Source organism: Pristiophorus japonicus, chromosome 3 (genome assembly GCF_044704955.1).
Source record: "Pristiophorus japonicus isolate sPriJap1 chromosome 3, sPriJap1.hap1, whole genome shotgun sequence".
Classification (NCBI taxonomy): domain Eukaryota; kingdom Metazoa; phylum Chordata; class Chondrichthyes; family Pristiophoridae; genus Pristiophorus; species Pristiophorus japonicus.
The window spans coordinates 314,895,656-314,913,521 of NC_091979.1; the positions used below are offsets into that span (position 1 = coordinate 314,895,656).

At 45.5% G+C, this 17,866-nt stretch overlaps 1 protein-coding gene across 3 annotated transcripts in view; it reads right to left on the reverse strand.

Moving 5' to 3' along the window:
- atad1b (ATPase family AAA domain containing 1b) overlaps positions 1–17,866 on the reverse strand; it is a 71,834-nt gene that overhangs the window by 40,799 nt on the left and 13,169 nt on the right. The window contains exons 1-2 of one of the 3 annotated variants that reach the window (XM_070876892.1): positions 3,198–3,268; positions 1,010–1,197 (exon numbers count right to left, since the gene is read on the reverse strand). In XM_070876892.1, the coding sequence (XP_070732993.1) occupies positions 1,010–1,183 (174 nt within the window). In that variant the 5' untranslated portion in view covers positions 1,184–1,197; positions 3,198–3,268. Of the gene's footprint in view, positions 1–1,009; positions 1,198–3,112; positions 3,269–17,866 lie in introns of those variants that run through there. The other 2 variants (XM_070876893.1, XM_070876894.1) reach the window with 2 other exon arrangements.

The window sequence follows — 17,866 nt, forward strand, 5'->3', positions numbered from 1 at the left end:
ATATCCAGACACAAACATTCTTTTTGACTTGTAGAATAAGCATCTCAGCAACAATTCGCACTCATAACTCAAGACAGTAAGAGCAATTTCCTCGCTTGTACTCTTGGTAAGTCGATACTGAGGAACCTGCTTTACTTTCAGATAAGGGATCTGTAATTTTGCTTCATATTTGCCAGAGTTTTATTCAGTGAGGTCAATTGGCTGGATAACTGCTCAATGAACTGACACCCACATTGCACCTTGTCTTTCAATTCTACTTGCATCCAAGACGCCGATTGCCATGAATGGGGTGGGATCATCTCCAACAGTTGCCACAAGGCCAGAAACTAATTAACAGCTAATACATTTCTTCCTTACTGATCAATCTAGTTTTAGAATAGAGATCATTTCAATGACATAATAACCACACTAGATGAATTTTCAATATGACTATTAGTCACCTCAAGATAGGAAAGATAAATTTAATGGAGATTATTCACGGGCACTCTACCCACGATAGTCACCACCAAAATAAGAAAGAAAAATAAATAAATAAAAAATAATAAAACAAAGTTTGGCATGAGCAAAATAAATCAGGACCCGTGATGAATATGAAAAACTATATAACCATTATTAAAAATCTTGCACAGGGCACATACTTCCAGTCATTGTGCTTTTGGTCACACTGTGTCAATTTTTACCATTTTAAATTACTACATCAACATTTCTCATCCAATTTATTGTGGCAGTTTCTGGTCATTAGGTGGATTTGTGGATCTGTCGCCATTTTATATATAAAAACATTCATCAACTGGCTGTAGGCAACACCATAGGCAATTTACAAATGATACAAGATTTCTAACTGATGAGTATCCAGTTCATCTCATTTATGAAGATATATTAAGTATATCTCAGTGACTCATGCCCCAGTATCTAAACTCAAAGCATGACCAGAGGGAAGGCTAAAAATATTCCAAAATGCCATCATATTGATGTATGTGTGTTATAAATTATAAAACAAGAAACCAACCTGCTTCTGTGCTTCCATTTTTTGTTTTCTTGTAGGATCAATGGCATCTACCATCCATTTGATAGTGTAGTACGTTACTGCACCAAATATTGTCAAACGAAAAATTAACCCAACTATTTCATTGCGTGACAGAGGGCGAGTCAAAGATTCTGTTGGGATTTCTTTTAAAACCATCTTTACTGCTAGACCTAAAGGCAAAAAAAAAGTTGTTTAATTTGTTGACTCCCATATTGTTTCCCGGCTGCAGTACCCAGAGATTACTGAGATACCCTTTTGCAGATTGAACTCAATTTCACTTGCGTAAAGGATTAAAGTTTATGAAATATTAGTTGATATGATCACTGGCTCTATTTTGATGCCGGCATAAACTATCTATGCCTCACAAAGGAACCAGAGTATCTTTGTCTTATCTCTTAGTAGAACTTCACACAAATGGGCTTTACTTTCTATTTGATGGTAAGTTAAAATTATTGTCGAACTGTCATGTACAGTACATGGTGACATCATTTTTCCAGCTTTTCCAGTGATTCTACAGCTTACCACATCCAAAAATTTAAAATTTGGGGGCATAAAGTACTGTCACATCAGCCAAATTTACAATTGGGCGCAATATTTACCCCTCAATTAACATAACAAAAAAACTGATTATCTGGTCATTATCACATTGCTGTTTTTGGGAGCTTGCTTGTGTGCAAATTGGCTGCCGCGTTTCCCACATTACAACAGTGACTACACTCCAAAAGTACTTCATTGGCTGTAAAGCACTTTGAGACGTCCGGTGGTCGTGAAAGGTGCTAGCTATATAAATCCAAGTCTTGCTTTATAGGTATTGTTATAAAAAAGTTTCTATAGTTATATAGTTTAATAGAAAACTGCTCCATTTTCCTCTTCCACATCACTATGACAATACATTGTCCAATCTCATGGGTACAAATCTTTGAAACTAGACAATGATTTCAATTAAAAATACATGAATCAACTAATTACAAATTGATCACAACCAGTAACTACATTTTAAACAATGCTGTTCAAATTTAATTTTAAAAGCCTAGAAAAGAATCAGCAGTGCTATCATGTTTTCATATTGCAACTAAAGGGGACTAGCTTCTGAAAAGAACTCCTTTCAGGACATTACATGTGACATGCATGTGCGGCGTAATTGCTTCTACTCTATTTCCCTGCCCTATTTTGTGAGGTGCGAGTATTGTAAAGGCTACCTTTTCCAAAGAAAGGTGCGAACAAAAAAAGTTATCGCATAGACTTCACTTAACCGAAGGTCTCCTTGGAATTTGTATTGTGTACTACCTAAATGCAAGTAACAGTTAGTACAAAAAACATTATTTAAGGAAAATTAATGCACTTCCTTGTTGCTGTGTTGAACACTGGCTTAGTCAATTCCTAACAGCAATAGGAGCAGCCTACGAAGTATTAAGTTAATCATATTTTTTGTTATAGCCCGAATACATACACACTCGCAGTTTAATGTCCAGTATCATTGGGAATGGATTCTGTGAAACAGAGGGCCAAATCCAGTAGAACTTTTAGACATTCTGAACGTACTGCGTCTGGGTGAAATTGTTATAATTGGTATTTTTCATTGTCAGTCTGAGAAAGCATGAAGCACATCTCCAGAGACTGAGCTTTCAGTTTCACTTGATCATTGCACAAGCATGTAATTTTGAAGTGGCTGGTTACAAGGGGACTTGAATCCTCGGTGTGTATTTCCGCAAGAGTTTAAATTGCAAAGATCTAAAACGCATCAGGGTCGTTTGCTGGTTAAAAACCCGCCCTGCTCGGTTTGCTCGTTGGTCCCCACTTTTTTTGCCCAGGTGGTTCCCCCATCCACAGCAACGATTCAAATCACATTCAAACTTCACGGCCATGTTCCACATCCTTCAAGGTTAAACTGCGACCGACGTGACTGCTGCCAGCTCAATCACACAGCCGGACCAGGTCAGAGGCCCGGCCCTGGATTTGAGCACCGGGCCCGGCCCGGGGCTTGTTTTTAATCCGCCGCCCCGAGGGGACGGGGGCGAGCGCGGCGGGAGCAATGTCCCGAAAGCCGGCCGCCCACAGTGACCCGCCCGTCCCTCTCCAACTAACCGGACTCGTCCCTTCAGCCCAGGGCCGGCCCCGCACAACCAGAAACAGGCTGAGAGACGGGTAACGGCGCCTCACAGAAGCTCACCTGGGCCCGAGCGCAGAGAGAGAAATGCGCATGGCCCTCTGACCCCGCACTTCCGCGTCTGCCTCCACAAAATGCACGGGGAACCGCGGGCCGGCTCCCAAGTTCCGCCCACCGGATAGTCCGGCCCCTGAGCTGGCAAGTCACGTGTGTGTGTGTGTGTGTGACAAGTACAGCAGGAGCGGCAAGAGTCCGGAGAGGGATCTAATCAGGAGAGGCGCGAGTTCAGAGGCCAAGGGCAGCCCACACTGCGATATGTGCACGCACTGGGTCCGTGCAGCAGAGCACGTCTCCAGTCGTCTTGGGTAATCCTTGCCACTGGACCAAGACCTAGCTCAGTCAAGCCCGTGTGGTGGCTGGGGTGCAACGGCCACCCCACGTTAATAAAATCCAGGCACAGGCATCCACCACCCTTCAAAATGTAGTTCGGAACCTGGAATATCATTGAAACACCTGTGAACTCATCCCTTTTTTGGCATGGAAGCAAGTCATCCTCGTTTCGAGGGATTGCCGATGATGATGATGTGTGTGACTACAACAGGTCACCTACCATCAAGGGCGCTACCCAGCTTGCGGCCAACGCCTCGCCGTCGGCAACTAGGCTCACACAGCAGTGCCTGGCCTCCAGTCATCTTGGACCCCCTCGCCACCGGCTAAGCCAGTGTGCAGCGGCCACCCCACGTTAAAAGAACTCACGCACAGGCATCTTCCACTACACCAGGGAATTAGGCATGTTTCCTAAAGCCACAAATTCCAGCTCTGATCTGCAATGATGAATTTGACCTCGGAACCCAGAGTGCTGGTGAGAGCCGGGGAGAGGGCATCGTATGGGGTTTAACATCAGTCTTTATCTGTCCCTCTGCCCACAACTGAACACTTGCTGATCAGGCTCACTTGGGCATAGCAACAGAGGCAAACCATTAGACCAACCATATTAAGAGTCAGCACCTTTGGGAGGGTTAGGGAGAACTTTGGCAAACAAAAGACAGATGTTTCCTGCTAAGTAGCTTAAAAAAAATCAACATTTTATTACTAAGATGCATTTAAAGGGAGGCTAGATAAAGCATATGACGGAGAAGGAAATAGAGGGTTATGCTGATAGAGTTAAATGAGGAAAGACGGGAGGAGGCTCAAGTGGAGCATAAATGACTGCATAGATTGGTTGGGCCGAATGGTCTGTTTCTGTGCCATATATCCTATGTAATCAAAATGTCACAAAGTAGAATTTAAGAAATTAACAGAACTTCAAAACTACCAATTATCTCTTATCCACCTGCCAGTGCTTAAAGAACAGTTTTCTTCAGATTAAACAGTTTGAAGAGATGGCACAAATTTGAGAGGCATCATTATGCTGTGAAAGTGACATCATAATGGAGATAATGCATAGCTGACAGCACTTGCTTCACTCTACCTTTCAAAAGCAACACTCATGCTATTAAATTAATAGCATTTTTCAAAAATATTCTTCCTCATTGTGTGTTGAGATTGGCACCTGTAAAATATTTGCAAATTTCTGAAACTTTGGCATCAGGAAGGCTGTCTTTTCATTCTATCTTGTTTTTTTACCCACTGAATTCCCACAGCTCGACAAAACACAACCAATCTACACATTAGGCTCAATTAGTTCATTCTTAGTACACAAAATTAATGCTTAATTCCAGAATAACAAAACAGCTAATTCTAATACTTCAAGAGTGTGGTAAAGACATAAGGGGCCTGAAATTCATCACCGCATGGTTCTATTTAGCTCCAATTTTTGAAGCTAAAAGTTTTTTTTTGGAGCAAAATAAATTTAGGGCCATTTTGCTAGTTTCGGCAGTGGTGTAACGCCGGCCTTAAAAAAATAAGGGCCAATTTCTTTGAGAACCGTTTTTGTGACGTCACTAGTGGTCAAACCTGTTAAGTTCAAAATGACTCCATGAGACTGTGTTGTAAGCTCAAACCATTGTGATCTTGTTCTCTTTAATATAACTCCAAAGTGAGGCAGCAGCGTGGTGTACTGCCTTTTATACCTGCTTGCTCCAGGGTACACAGGTGATCCATGGGTCTCCCACAGGTGTGCCCCCTAGTGGCAAGTCTTACACACAGGTAAGGTTCACATACATATCACATCACTTCCCCCCAAAGTCTTGAGTACAAGTTATTTACAGGTTGAGGCAATCTGGCAGTCTGCGTTCCCTGGTCGATCGCCTGAGTTGAAATCCTGGCATGGCTGAGTTGGTCAAATCATTACTGCACGACTGCTCGGCTGGTCTGATTGGACTGTCGGGCAAGGTGGGTTCATTCTCGTGGTTGACAGCGAGGTCAATTGCTGGTTTGGTGTGTGTTGGTGGATCATAGAGGGTAGGGTTTTCTTCAAATTGTTCTTGGTTGTCTGTGAATCGTAGTTTGATCTAATCCAGGTGCTTTCTGCACGTTTGCCCATTCAACAATTTCACAACAAACACTCTATTCCCCTCCTTGGCTAAGACAGTGCCAGCAATCCACTTGGGACCGTGACCTTAATTTAGAACAAACACCGGATCATTAACCTCAATATCACGCGAGGCCGCCGCGCGATCATGGTACGCGTTATGCCTGTGCCACCAGGTTTCTATGTGATCATTGAGGTCCGGGTGGACTAAGGAGAGCCTGGTTTTGAGTGCTCTTTTCATTAACAACTCTGCAGGGGGAACCCCGGTGAGCGAGTGGGGGGCGTGTCCGGTAGTTGAGCAGGACCCTAGATAACCGGGTCTGCAAGGAGCCGTCCGTTACGCGTTTCAAGCTTTGCTTGATGATTTGGACTGCCCGTTCCGCTTGGCCGTTGGATGCGGGCTTAAATAGGGCAGACCTGACATGCTTAATGCCATTGCGGGTCATGAACTCGTTGAATTCCAAGCTGGCGAAACATGGTCCATTGTCACTGACAAGGACGTCGGGCAAACCATGGATGGCGAACATGGCCCTAAGACTCTCAATGGTGGCAGTGGACTTCCATGATGACATTATTATACATTCAATCCATTCTGAGTAAGCGTCCACTGCTACTAGAAACATCTTCCTTAGAAAGGGGCCAGCGAAATCTACGTGGACCCAGGACCACGGTTTGGAGGGCCATGACCACAGACTCAGGGGGCCTCCCCGGGTGCATTGCTCAACTATCATCAAGTGTTGCATTGGTGTACGCATGACTCTAATTCAGAGTCTATGCCGGGCCACCAGACGTGCGACCTGGCGATAGCCTTCATCATGACTATGCCTGGGTAGGCACTGTGTAGATCGCGTATAAACATTTCCCTGCCATTTTTGGGCAAAATCATGCGATTCTCCCATAGGAGACAATCCGACTGGACTGACAGTTCATCCTTGCGTTGGTGAAAAGGCTTAATTTCATCTTGTATTTCCCCAGGAACCCCCGACCAGTTCCCATTGAGGATGCAGCTTTTTACTAGCGATAGCAGGGGGTCTTGGCTGGTCCAGGTCCTGATCTGGCGAGCCGTGACGGGTGACCCCTCGCTCTCAAAGGCATCCATTACCAGAAGCAAGTCTGTGGGTTGCGCCATTTCCACCCCAGTGGGCGTCAGCGCAGTTCTCTGTGCCTGGTCTGTGGCGGATTACATAGTCATATGCAGACAATGTTCGTACCCCTCTTTGGATGCGGGACAAAGCATTGGTGTTGATAGCTTTGCTTTCTGAGATCAGTGAAGTAAATGGTTTGTGATCGGTTTCGAGCTTGAAACAGAGACCAAAAAGATATTGGTGCATTTTCTTAACGCCGTATGCACAAGCCAACGCTTTTTTCTCAACCATACTGTAGGCTCTTTCAGCCTTGGATTGTTGTGTTCTTAGATGCTCTAATAATTACTCCACGAGACAGTGTGTTGTACTTGAACTGTAGTTCTTTATTAAATCCAGAGTGAGGATCATACCTGGTGGCCTGCCTTTTATACTAGGCCAGGCACAACTGTACCAGTAACCTACGAGTCTCCCACTGCTGTGCCCTCTGGTGGTACACCTTGTGATGGTACCAACAGTAGCCAGAGTACATGACATCACTCCGCCCCCCCCCCCCCCCCCCCCCAAACCCTCAGTGCAAATCGCCTCTGCATTGACTGTGCTCTGGGTTTAGCTCTTTGTGGGTTCTGTCTGGTTGACCTTTGGCGGGTCACTTCAACCTTGGGTGGGTAGTTGGTGCAGTAGCATGCTGGTGGTTGCTGTTTGTATGTGCATGTTCCTAACCACTCCATTCTACCCCCCGTCCCATATCGATGTGGTGGAGGCTCCTGACATTCGTGTACATTTAAGTTCAGGTAAGTGGGTTTTGCATTTTTTTTTTGTGTGGTTCCATGGTGCGACAGGTACGTTAGATGCCTAATCGATGCGGTGACCAGTGCGTGAGGACGAGCTAGTTCCGGAGTTGCTGGGTTGTGTCCCTGCAGTCTGGTGGCGGCTCAGTGCCCGGTGCTGGCAGTGGGAACCCAGTTTGCTCGCGTAGCCTACTCTCGGGGCTGTTGCCATGGTCCGTAGCGTTGGGCCAGTTCACAGATGTCTGTGACCTCCCTGTCTTTTCTTTGCGCCCTGGGTCCCAGCTGCTCCCTGAGGAGCTGTCGTCTAGCAGTGCACAGGGAACTGCTGACTCGCTGGTCTGGGCGTTGTTTGGTTTAGGATCCTGGCTGGTGCTAGTTTTATTTGGGGGAACAGTGGTGGGTGACCCTACATCTCGGGGTATGGCCTTGGTGCAGTCTGCTCCTTCAGGCTCGTGGCAGTTGGTGCCATCGGTTGCCTGAGAGATGGAGCCGACCTGGGGCATGGTCTCGAAGCCGGTGCAGTTGCCCTGCTGAGGTGGCTTGCTCCGCAGCTCGTGTGTGTTGGCTGCTTGTGGCCACACTTCATAGTGCATGACTCTGATCCCCGGGATGCCGGCTACAGCATTGGGTAGCTCGCTGGACCTGTGTGCAACCGATGGGTGTCTGCCCACTGCATTGGCTGCGTGCAGTGGAAATCCTGCATCGCAGAGCTTTTCCTTACTTATGATGGACACTCTGAGTCCGATCATGATCGCGCGACTTTTCCTCGCTGGTTGCATATGTACAATTCAGATTATCAGTTACACATTTTACATGATCAGTTACACATTTTGTCTCTGACTTACAGTTACTATTACATTGCTTGAGTGTGTGGAACTGTCCCTTTAATTGTAGTGGGTTGCAGACCTCCTTTAAGAGAGCCTTGCTTGCTTTACCCCAATCCGCTTCTCCATTTGGTGCCACGTCAGCGCTGCACCTCGTGGTCTGGCCGTGGCCATCTTTGTCTTCAGCGCATCACCTCGTGGTTTGGGCACCATCTTTCCTTCGTCCACGATGTCGACTGCGGTGATCCTCTTCTCCCCAGGTTCTGCCTCCGCAAGTCACTTCTGGATCCAATTTTCTTCCTCCAGAGTCCTGCCACAGGAGCCTGGAAGGTGCGTTCGGGTCGTCTCAGCTGGGTCATCTCCACGCAGTCGTGCTGAGCGGTCTGTGTCTCGGGTGCTGTGCTGGTCTGCTCTCCGGTGCCAAGTCCACTCTCAGGTGAGGGCTTGCTTTGCCTCTGAGCGCAGAGGACGTCGATCGCTGGAGGGGTGAAGTCTTCCCACTTCCACTGGATCTTCTCCATCCACTTTCTGCCGAGCAGCGTTGGTCCATCACCTGCAACAATCCACAGAGGTAACTTGTGCACCGCGCCATCATGGAGTATCTTTACATTCGCACTACCAATGACTCGGATGATTTCGTTGGTGTAGGTGCGCAGCTTTGCCTGAACCGGGGCCAACTCAGGTCGTTTAGCCGAATTGTCCCATAGCCTCTCAAAGGCTCCTTGATTCATCACTGACTGGCTCGCCCCCATGTCCACTTCCATGAAGACTGGACTTCCCTCTATCTCAACTTCCATCTTCAGCAGGGAACATTCGGTGATGCAGGTGTACCTCCCCGTGGGACTGGGCTGCCTCTCTGTCTATCAATTCATAATCCACGCTGGATTCATGGCCATCTGCAGACTCTTCATCGACACAGTGAGTCCTATTTCTCTTACACATTTGCTGGAGGTGGCCCTTTGTGCTGCAGCCTTTGCATACATAGTCTTTAAAACGGCACTGGTGAGCCCTGTGATTCATTCCGCAACCTCAGCATGGTGCTACTAGATTAGCCCCCCTCGGTGGATTCTGAGTTAAGGGACTCGGGGGCTGTTCTCTCTTCCCTGAGAGGGTTCGCGCTCTACAGTCCAGCCCCTAAACGGTGCCACTCTGTGCACAGTACCTGCCGCCAGCCTCCTGAGGTCTGCGGTGTACTTCGCGACTTCCTGGCCTTCGGGCTATCGGTGGGTATAGAACCGGTGTCTGGCTGTGAGGCTGCTCTCCTTGGGCTTGAGTTGCTCCTGGATCAGGGTTACGAGCTCCTTGTACGACTTGGTCATTGTCTTCGCTGATGCCAGCAAGTCCCTGACGAGGCCATAGACGGTGGGCCCACAACTGGTTAGCAGGATAGCGCGGCGCTTATCAGCCAGTGCGGCCGGGTCGTCTCCTGCCAGGTCGTTTGCTGTGAAGAAATGTTCTAGCCTCTCCACAAAGGCGTCCAAATCATCACCATCGGCGAACTGCTGCAACATACCAAGGGTAGTAATTTCTGCGTGAAAGTTCGTAATCTCGTCGCCAGTTGTTGTGCCCTTAGATGCTCTAATAATGACTCCATGGGGCAGTGTGTTGCACTTGAACTGTAGTGACCTTAGTCCTTTATTAGTTAACTCTAGAGTGAGGATCACACCTGATGGCTTGCCTTTTATACTAGGCCTGGCACACCTATACAGGTAACCTACAAGTCTCCCATTCTGTGCCCTCTGGTGGCACACCTTGTGATAGTACCACCAGTAGCCATGTAGGATACATGACATGGATAAACTTCTGGACGCATATGCAACCGGTTGCAGTTTGCCTGACACATTTGCTTGCGACCCCGTATGACGACGCATGACATGCTATTACTAAACGTTTACATGGGTCATACAATACAATAACTTGTTAGAGCATAGCAGGTTTCTGGCATTATTAAAGGCTGTCTCTTGACATTTACCCCAAACCCAGTCGTCATCCTTGCGTAGCAATAAATGCAAGGGTTCCAGCAAAGTGCTCAACCCCGGTAGAAAGTTACCAAAGTAGTTGAGGAGTCCCAGGAATGAACGCAGCTCTGTCACATTCTGTGATCAGGGTGCATTCTTGATTGCCTCCGTCTTGGAGTCCATGGTCTGATGCCGTCCACCGCAATCTTTCTCCCCAGAAATTCAACCTCAGGGACCAGGAAAACACACTTGGAGCGTTTCAGCCTCAGTCCCACTCTGTCCAGTCGCTTTAGGACCTCTTCCAGGTTGTGCAAGTGTTCGGTGGTGTTGCGACCAGTGATCAAGATGTCGTCTTGGAACACCACGGTGCATGGAACCGATTTCAGCAAACTCTCCATGTTCCTCTGGAAGATGGCCGCCGCCGAGCGAATCCCAAAGGGGCACCTGTGGTACACGACCAGTCCTCTGTGCGTGTTGATACACATCAACTTCTTTGACGGTTCAGCCAGCTCCTGCGTCATGTAAGCGGAGGTTAGGTCTAGCTTGGTGAACGACTTTCCCCCTGCTAGCATTGCAAATAAGTCCTCCACTTTGAGTAGCGGGTACTGGTTCTGTAACAAGACTCGGTTGATCGTCACCTTGTAATCCCCGCAGATTCTGACCGTCCTATCATTCTTTAGTACCTTCATGATTGGACTGGCCTACTCATTGAACTCGACTGGTGATATGATTCCCTCTCGTTGAAGTTTGTCCAGCTCGATTTCGACTTTCTCTCGCATCGTATGTGGGACTGCTCGGGCCTTGTGATAAACGGGCCGTGCCCCAGGAACAAGATGGATCTGCACTTTGGCGCCTGTGACTCATAACAACGGGAATTTGTTTAGCACCTGGGCACACAGGGCGTCATCCACTGAAGACAGTGCTTTGATGTCGTCCCAGTTCCACCAGATCTTGCCTAGCCAGCTCCTGCCGAACAGCGTTGGGCCATCGCCTGGTACAATCCATAGTGGTAAATCATGCACCATTCCGTCATACGCTACTTTCACTGCCGCACTGCTGATAACAGTATGAGTTCTTTGGTGTAAGTGCGCAGCATTATGTGAATCGGGCTCAGTTTTGGCCTCTGTGCCTTGTTGCCCCACAGTTTCTCAAAAGCCTTCTGGCTCATAATTGACTGACTCGCCCCCGTGTCCAATTCCATGGAGACTGGAATGCCGTTAAGTTTAACTTTTAACATTATCGGAGGGCTTTTGGTGGTGAAGGTGTGTATCCCATACACTTCCTCCTTATCCTCCGGTTGAGTTGCCTCTCCTGCTCGTTCAGCGTGATCCACTCTAGATCGGTCGCTCTCTGCTGACTGCCATGTGGTGAGTCTGAGGTCGCTTGCACATTCACTGGAGGTGCCTCATTGTTCCACAGCCCTTGCACACACAGTACTTGAATCGACATTGATGGGCTCTATGACTTCCCCCGCAGTGCAGCATGGCATTAATGGATTCGCATTAGCACTCCACAGCGGCCTCTGAGTCACCCTAGGCCCGACCCCTGCGGTCTTGTGGGCCCTACCATGTACAGTTCTGCCTGCTGAAGGCATTATTTTATGGACAGTACTTGCCGGTGAGCTTCGATTCTGTAAAGATATCTGTTTTGTGTTGTCGCTCGTGGATATGAAGGCCTGGGCTATCGTGATGACCTTGCTCAGATCTAAGCATTCGGCAGACAGTAGTTTGCGGAGGATGGCCTCGTGGCCAATTCCGAGCACGAAAAAGTCCCGCAACATTTCCCCCAACGATCCTGCAAATTTGCACTGTCCCGCAAGGCGTCTTAGGTCGGCGACAAAACTCGCCACGTTGTGGCCCTCGGAGCGATGGGGCGTGTAAAAGTGATACCTGGCCATTAAGATGTTCTCCTTCAGCTGGAGATGTTCCTGAGCCAGCGCACACAGCTCTGTGTAAGTCTTCTCCGTTGATTTGTCTGTTACCAGTATACCGACGACCCACATGTGGTGAGGAGAATCGTCCTGCGCTTGGTCTCTGTCTCAGCCGTGTCCAGCTCGTTTGTCACGGAGTACTGGTCAAGACGCTCAATGAAGGCTTCCCAATCATCACCCTCAACAAATCTCTCAAGAATACCAACGGCAGTCATTTCCATGTGAAAGTTTGTGATCTGTAACTCGTCGCCAGTTGTTAAGTTTACAATGACTCCATGAGATTGTGTTGTAAGCTCAAACCATTGTGACCTTGGTCTCTTTAATATAACTCCAAAGTGAGGCAGCAGCGTGGTGGACTGCCTTTTATACCTGCTTGCCCCAGGGTACACAGGTGACCCATAGGTCTCCCACAGGTGTGCCCCCTAGTGGCAAGTCTTACACACAGGTGAGGTTCGCATACATAACAAAACCCAACGATAACGCCATTTTTGCAAGTTTCCCCAATAAGGATATTTTTAAGGACAGCGCTAAATACCACTTTTAAAAAGCTTGCCTTACCTGGTCAAGTCCGATCAAAATCTTGGGAAATGGAGCAAAAGTTAAAGCTTTGGGTGGGAACAAAACCTATATTTTATATAAAAACTACTTAAAAATGCGCTGACCATTTGAGGTTTTAAAAGTTAAAGGACTACTTTGACTACGAAGCAGCTATTTAAAAAATGTAAACTTTTCGGTAATGTTGTTTTATTCTGTAGCCTGCACTGTCAGCCACACGGCACTGCAGCAATTTCCCTACCCTCCTCCTCAAAGCAGGCACACTGGCCGTAACTGACCTCAGTACCTGACCTGGGGGGCAACATCACCACTGGCAGCAGGGAAATAAAGAGCAGCAGCCCAAGAATATGAACCTACACGGATATTTCAGTCTCATTTCCAACCGAGCCAGACTTGTTAAAGGGGTTTAGGTGCCGTGGTTACGAGAGAGAGGGAGAGAGGAGAGAGAATGAAATGAGACAGAGAGAGATTGAACTCAAAACTCTGTGGTCAGGCCATGTGTATTTTACCAAAAAAGTTTCACTAAAAGGTGCCTAAATATCCATTCACCAGCATCAAAGCAGAGAATAAGGAATTTTTCGGTCAGAGTAATCTCCCTGCCTGCATTTTAACTTTAGAGCCTCAAGTATATGCTGTGTTGGGCATGCGCAGAACGGGTGTTATTTTTAAGGCGAAAAAATTTAGCTCCGTCCTTAAAAACGGTGGTATTTTAAGGCTATGCCAAAATGTAAAAAACTTTGGCGAAACTTAGTCCTTATTTTTTTTGGCACTATTTCGGCCTAAAAAAAAAATCGGACGTTATTCGCAAATAGTGCCAAAAAACTAAGCTATTTTTCAATGTGGAAAGTCTGGCCCACAGAAAGTGTGTTCTTTGCTGACTTCGCATTTGCACATAGTCAGCTTTGTACGTGTTCTCTGAAGTGCCACAACTGGAGGTATTGTGGCACAGCGAATGTGGACAAGGACGTAGAACAGGAGGTTGCAAAATACAACAAAGAATTGTGACAGATAAATCCTGAATACAGGAACCTCATCAGAATAAAAGTTGAGGTTGCAGAGGAGTCTAATTTTCTACCTTAGAAATAATGTACATCCGGACATTTGTCACTAAAGTATTCAAAATAACTTTCAGAATCTATATTGACCCAACAGATTACATTTTAATTATTGATCATTTGAGATAATTCTATACTTTTATTTCGTGATATATTATGAATATTACAGATATTCTTCTCAGCATTCTATTAATGGAGTAATAACTGGTATAATAATGGATAATAACAGCTAACAGGTACACATGATGGTACTGTAAACAATTTCAATGGTCACTTGGAAAAGTCAATGTCGATCAAAATTACAGGGGTATACAAACACTGCAACCAACCTAATAATTCAGTCATAATGTGTACTCCGATCAGTTATAAAGTCGGGAATTATACCAGTCCAAATAGTATATACACTTTGTGTGCCAATGCATCTCAGGCCTATTAAATCTACTTCAACTTTATCTGTGATTATTCAGATTAACACCTTTCTGCTGTTGACAATTCTGTGCAGAGGGGAAGAAATCAGAAGATAAGATTCTAGTTCTGAGTATATAATGGGAGCAAATCAACCTAGAAATTGTTGTTGATGTGCTATTCAGGGTTAATTATAACTCAGCGATTGGGAGGAATAAAACCTAGTGCTTTACTGACAAATTTGCTGTTTTCGATCTGTTGGCTGAAATGGGCCAATCACTGGAAAGGGGGAAGCAATAATTCTCTTATTCAGCTGTGAACTGCTATTAGGGGGCAGATGAACTGGCAAAGCAAAGACAAATATTTACTAAGCCAAAGTACTGTAGAAATTGTTTTACGACGTTAAAGATGCTATATAAATGCAAGTTGCTGTTGTAGAATGGTGCATTTTAGAGTGAGAATATCTCGTTTTACTGATGGCTCTTGCAAGGATTCAGGGTGAGGAGGCACACAATTTATGGGACTGATGGCGAGCCCTCCCCCAGAAGTGGTGCAGTAGAGTGAGAAAAAGTAGCTGAAAGCAGACTACACTGGCCACAATGCACAGCCCAAGGAGGGGTAAGGCCACCAGAATCCTGGCAGGTTGTTAGCCAACCAGCAAACACATTCCTTCCACAAGAGAATCACTTCGAAGGAGTGATCGGTTAGGTGTCATACATCTGAAACAAAGCACAAGCACTAAAGAATAGTAGTGTGTCAACTCAAACTGCCAATATTCACACTACACAATAGAGAAAATAAATGCCCTGCACTCACTTTGAACATTGTACTGAGTATTTATTTGCTTACAGTGTAACAAGAGTCCAGTTGGCAATCATTTGATGTTATAAATGTTGAGTCTGCCTTAGATATTGTCCTAGGTTCCCCCGTGCCTCTTACATTCAGTTCAGTTCACCTGTACTGCTCAATACCTAATTATACAATCATGCAATCCGGGGAAGTAGCAATAGAACTTTCTTCTGATCCAAACTAGATATTGTGTCCTTTATACATGTCCTCACATGCACTTTGCTAATCTTTCAGTAGGTGGGCTGATTACACTTCAGTGAGATGAGGCCAGATATCCATCATCGACATGAATTTGTTAAAGGAAGGTTGTGTCTCATTAATAAAAACAGAAAATACTGGAAATCTCAGCGGGTCAGGCAACATCTGTGGAGAGAAAGCAGAGTTAATGTTTCGGGTCGATGGCCCTTCGTCAGAACTGGGGAATGTTTGGAAAGAACACATTCTTAAGAAGCACTGAAAGGGGAAGGGAAGAAAGAACAAAAGGGAAGGTCTGTGATAGGGTGGAAAACAGGAGAGATTTGAGAGACAAAAGGGATGATGGGACGAATTGAAATGGTAATGCCATGAGTTAGAAAAACATTAGTCAAGATAGGCTGTAAATGGTGGGATAATGACCAGCTGCCAGCAGAGACAGGGAAAAAAAGAGAAACAGGCTCGGGGTGGGGGTGGGGGGGAGGGGCGGAGAGGGGGCCAAAGATGGGCAGTGTTACGTTCTGAAATTGTTGAACTCGATGTTGAGTCCAGAAGGCTGTAAAGTGCCTAAACGAAAGATGAGGTGCTGTTCCTTGAGCTTGCGTTGAGCTTCATTGGAACAGTGTGGGAGACCGAGGATGGAGAGGTCAGAGTGAGAGTGGAGTGGAGAATTAAAGTGATAGGCCACCGGAAGCTCAGGGTCATACTTGTAGACTGAACGAAGGTGCTCCGCAAAGCGATCACCCAATCTACGCTTGGTCTCCCCATATGTTCTTTCCGAACACGCTCCAGTTCTGACGAAAGGTCATCAACCTAAAAATTTAACTCTGCTTTCTCGCCACAGATGCTGCCTGACCCGCTGAGATTTCCAGCATTTTCTGTTTTTATTCCAGATTCCAGCATCTGCAGTATTTTGCTTTTGTACTTGTTGTTGTGTTTCATTAACTTGATTGAATTTTTTGAGGAGGCGCATTTGATGTAGTCTACACGGATTTTAGCAAAGTCTTTGACAAGGTCCCACATGGCAGACTGGTTGAAAAGTAAAAGCCCGTGGGATCTAAGGGAAAGTGGCAAGTTGGTCAAAAATGGACTTCGTGGCAGGAAGCAAGGTGTAATGGTCGATGGGTGTTTTTGTGACTGGAAGGCTGTTTCCAGTCGGGTTCTGCATAACTCAGTCAACATTCAGTCATATTTGTTGTCGGGATAGAAACATAAGTGCAGTTTGCAACGGTGGTGAAAGTAAGCATGGAAGGTGTGGGATTTATTTTCTAGGGGGTCTGAGGACCTTCCCGCCACCCCCCCCCCCCCCCCCCCCTCCCCATAAGTAAATGTTGATTTGGGACATTTTATTTAGTGAATTTACTGACATTTTGGAGTCTTTCAAACCAATGATCATTTCTCCTGGAAGGGTTACCGATATTTAAATATGAAAATAAAAGTATTTGCAGGGATTTCAATATGACTTTGCAGCATCCAGTGCCTGTCATTGCTAATCTAAGCCCAGAGACATCAATGTTAATTTGCAAACTGAACCCTTTTACAACACACACCTACAATAATCACGTGTATCTGATATTCACAAGAAAAAACTGGCTCATTGTCGTATTTGTCCCTATTCTGGACTCCATTCCAGATTAGAGGCAGATGAGGAATTGCCTGAATTAAGGGTATGCTGATTTAACAATTAAAAAAAAAAGATTTTTAAGTAGTTTAAAGAGAGATAAGGATGTGTCAGTATCATTGAAACCAAATTCTGGAACTAAGTTTTGATGAAGGGTCTCAGCAAAACATTAATATGTCATTTCCTATTATAGATGTTGATCAGCTGTTGTGCATTTCAAGCATTTTCTGTTCTTAAAATCTTAAAACACATGAAGCTAGGTATTCTTCTTTCTAGGTATTTCAATGAAGACATCAACCCATAACAGGAATTTCATGCAAATGTGTGAAGCTTTCACCTGCTATAAACTCCAGTAGTAATTTCTAGTTATATCATTCTTTTGACCCCGCCAGTAAAGTTTATTAAACACTACAAAAAATTGAAAGTGCAACTAAAACATGGTTTGCAGGATCAGACATGGGGAACTGGTTGTGGTGCTGTCAGGTAGGCCTGACTGACTACCTGAATCATAGAATGTTACAGTACAGAAACCAGCCATTTGGTTTATCAAGTCTGTACCAATTATTCAGGTAGATCCCACAAAAAATACTATATTTATAATGGACAGTATTGCTCTGTAATTTTAGCATAATATTTTAGTGCATATTTGTTGCTCAAACATCTTGAAATTGTGCTTCCAGGCAATCGGAATTATAAAGGTAGAGCTTGAAGACCGTTTAAATTCTGGAGAATACGAATTACCTAAACGTTTCGCGGCACTGGTAATTTTCAACTTTTATTTTCAGTCAAGGGAAATGTGAGGAGGTAATGTTACACCTCCAATAATCTCCTGCATGAAAATCTTATCACATGGCAGATCTGCATCTTGCTGCTTTATGCATATTTGCCATTTCCTTGATATTGGAAAGTGCTACCAGTTTTGCATCAATTGGCTTTGCACCAATTAATTTTGCATTTAGTATTATTAAAAAGCTTAAAATTATATTTTCTCTATGTA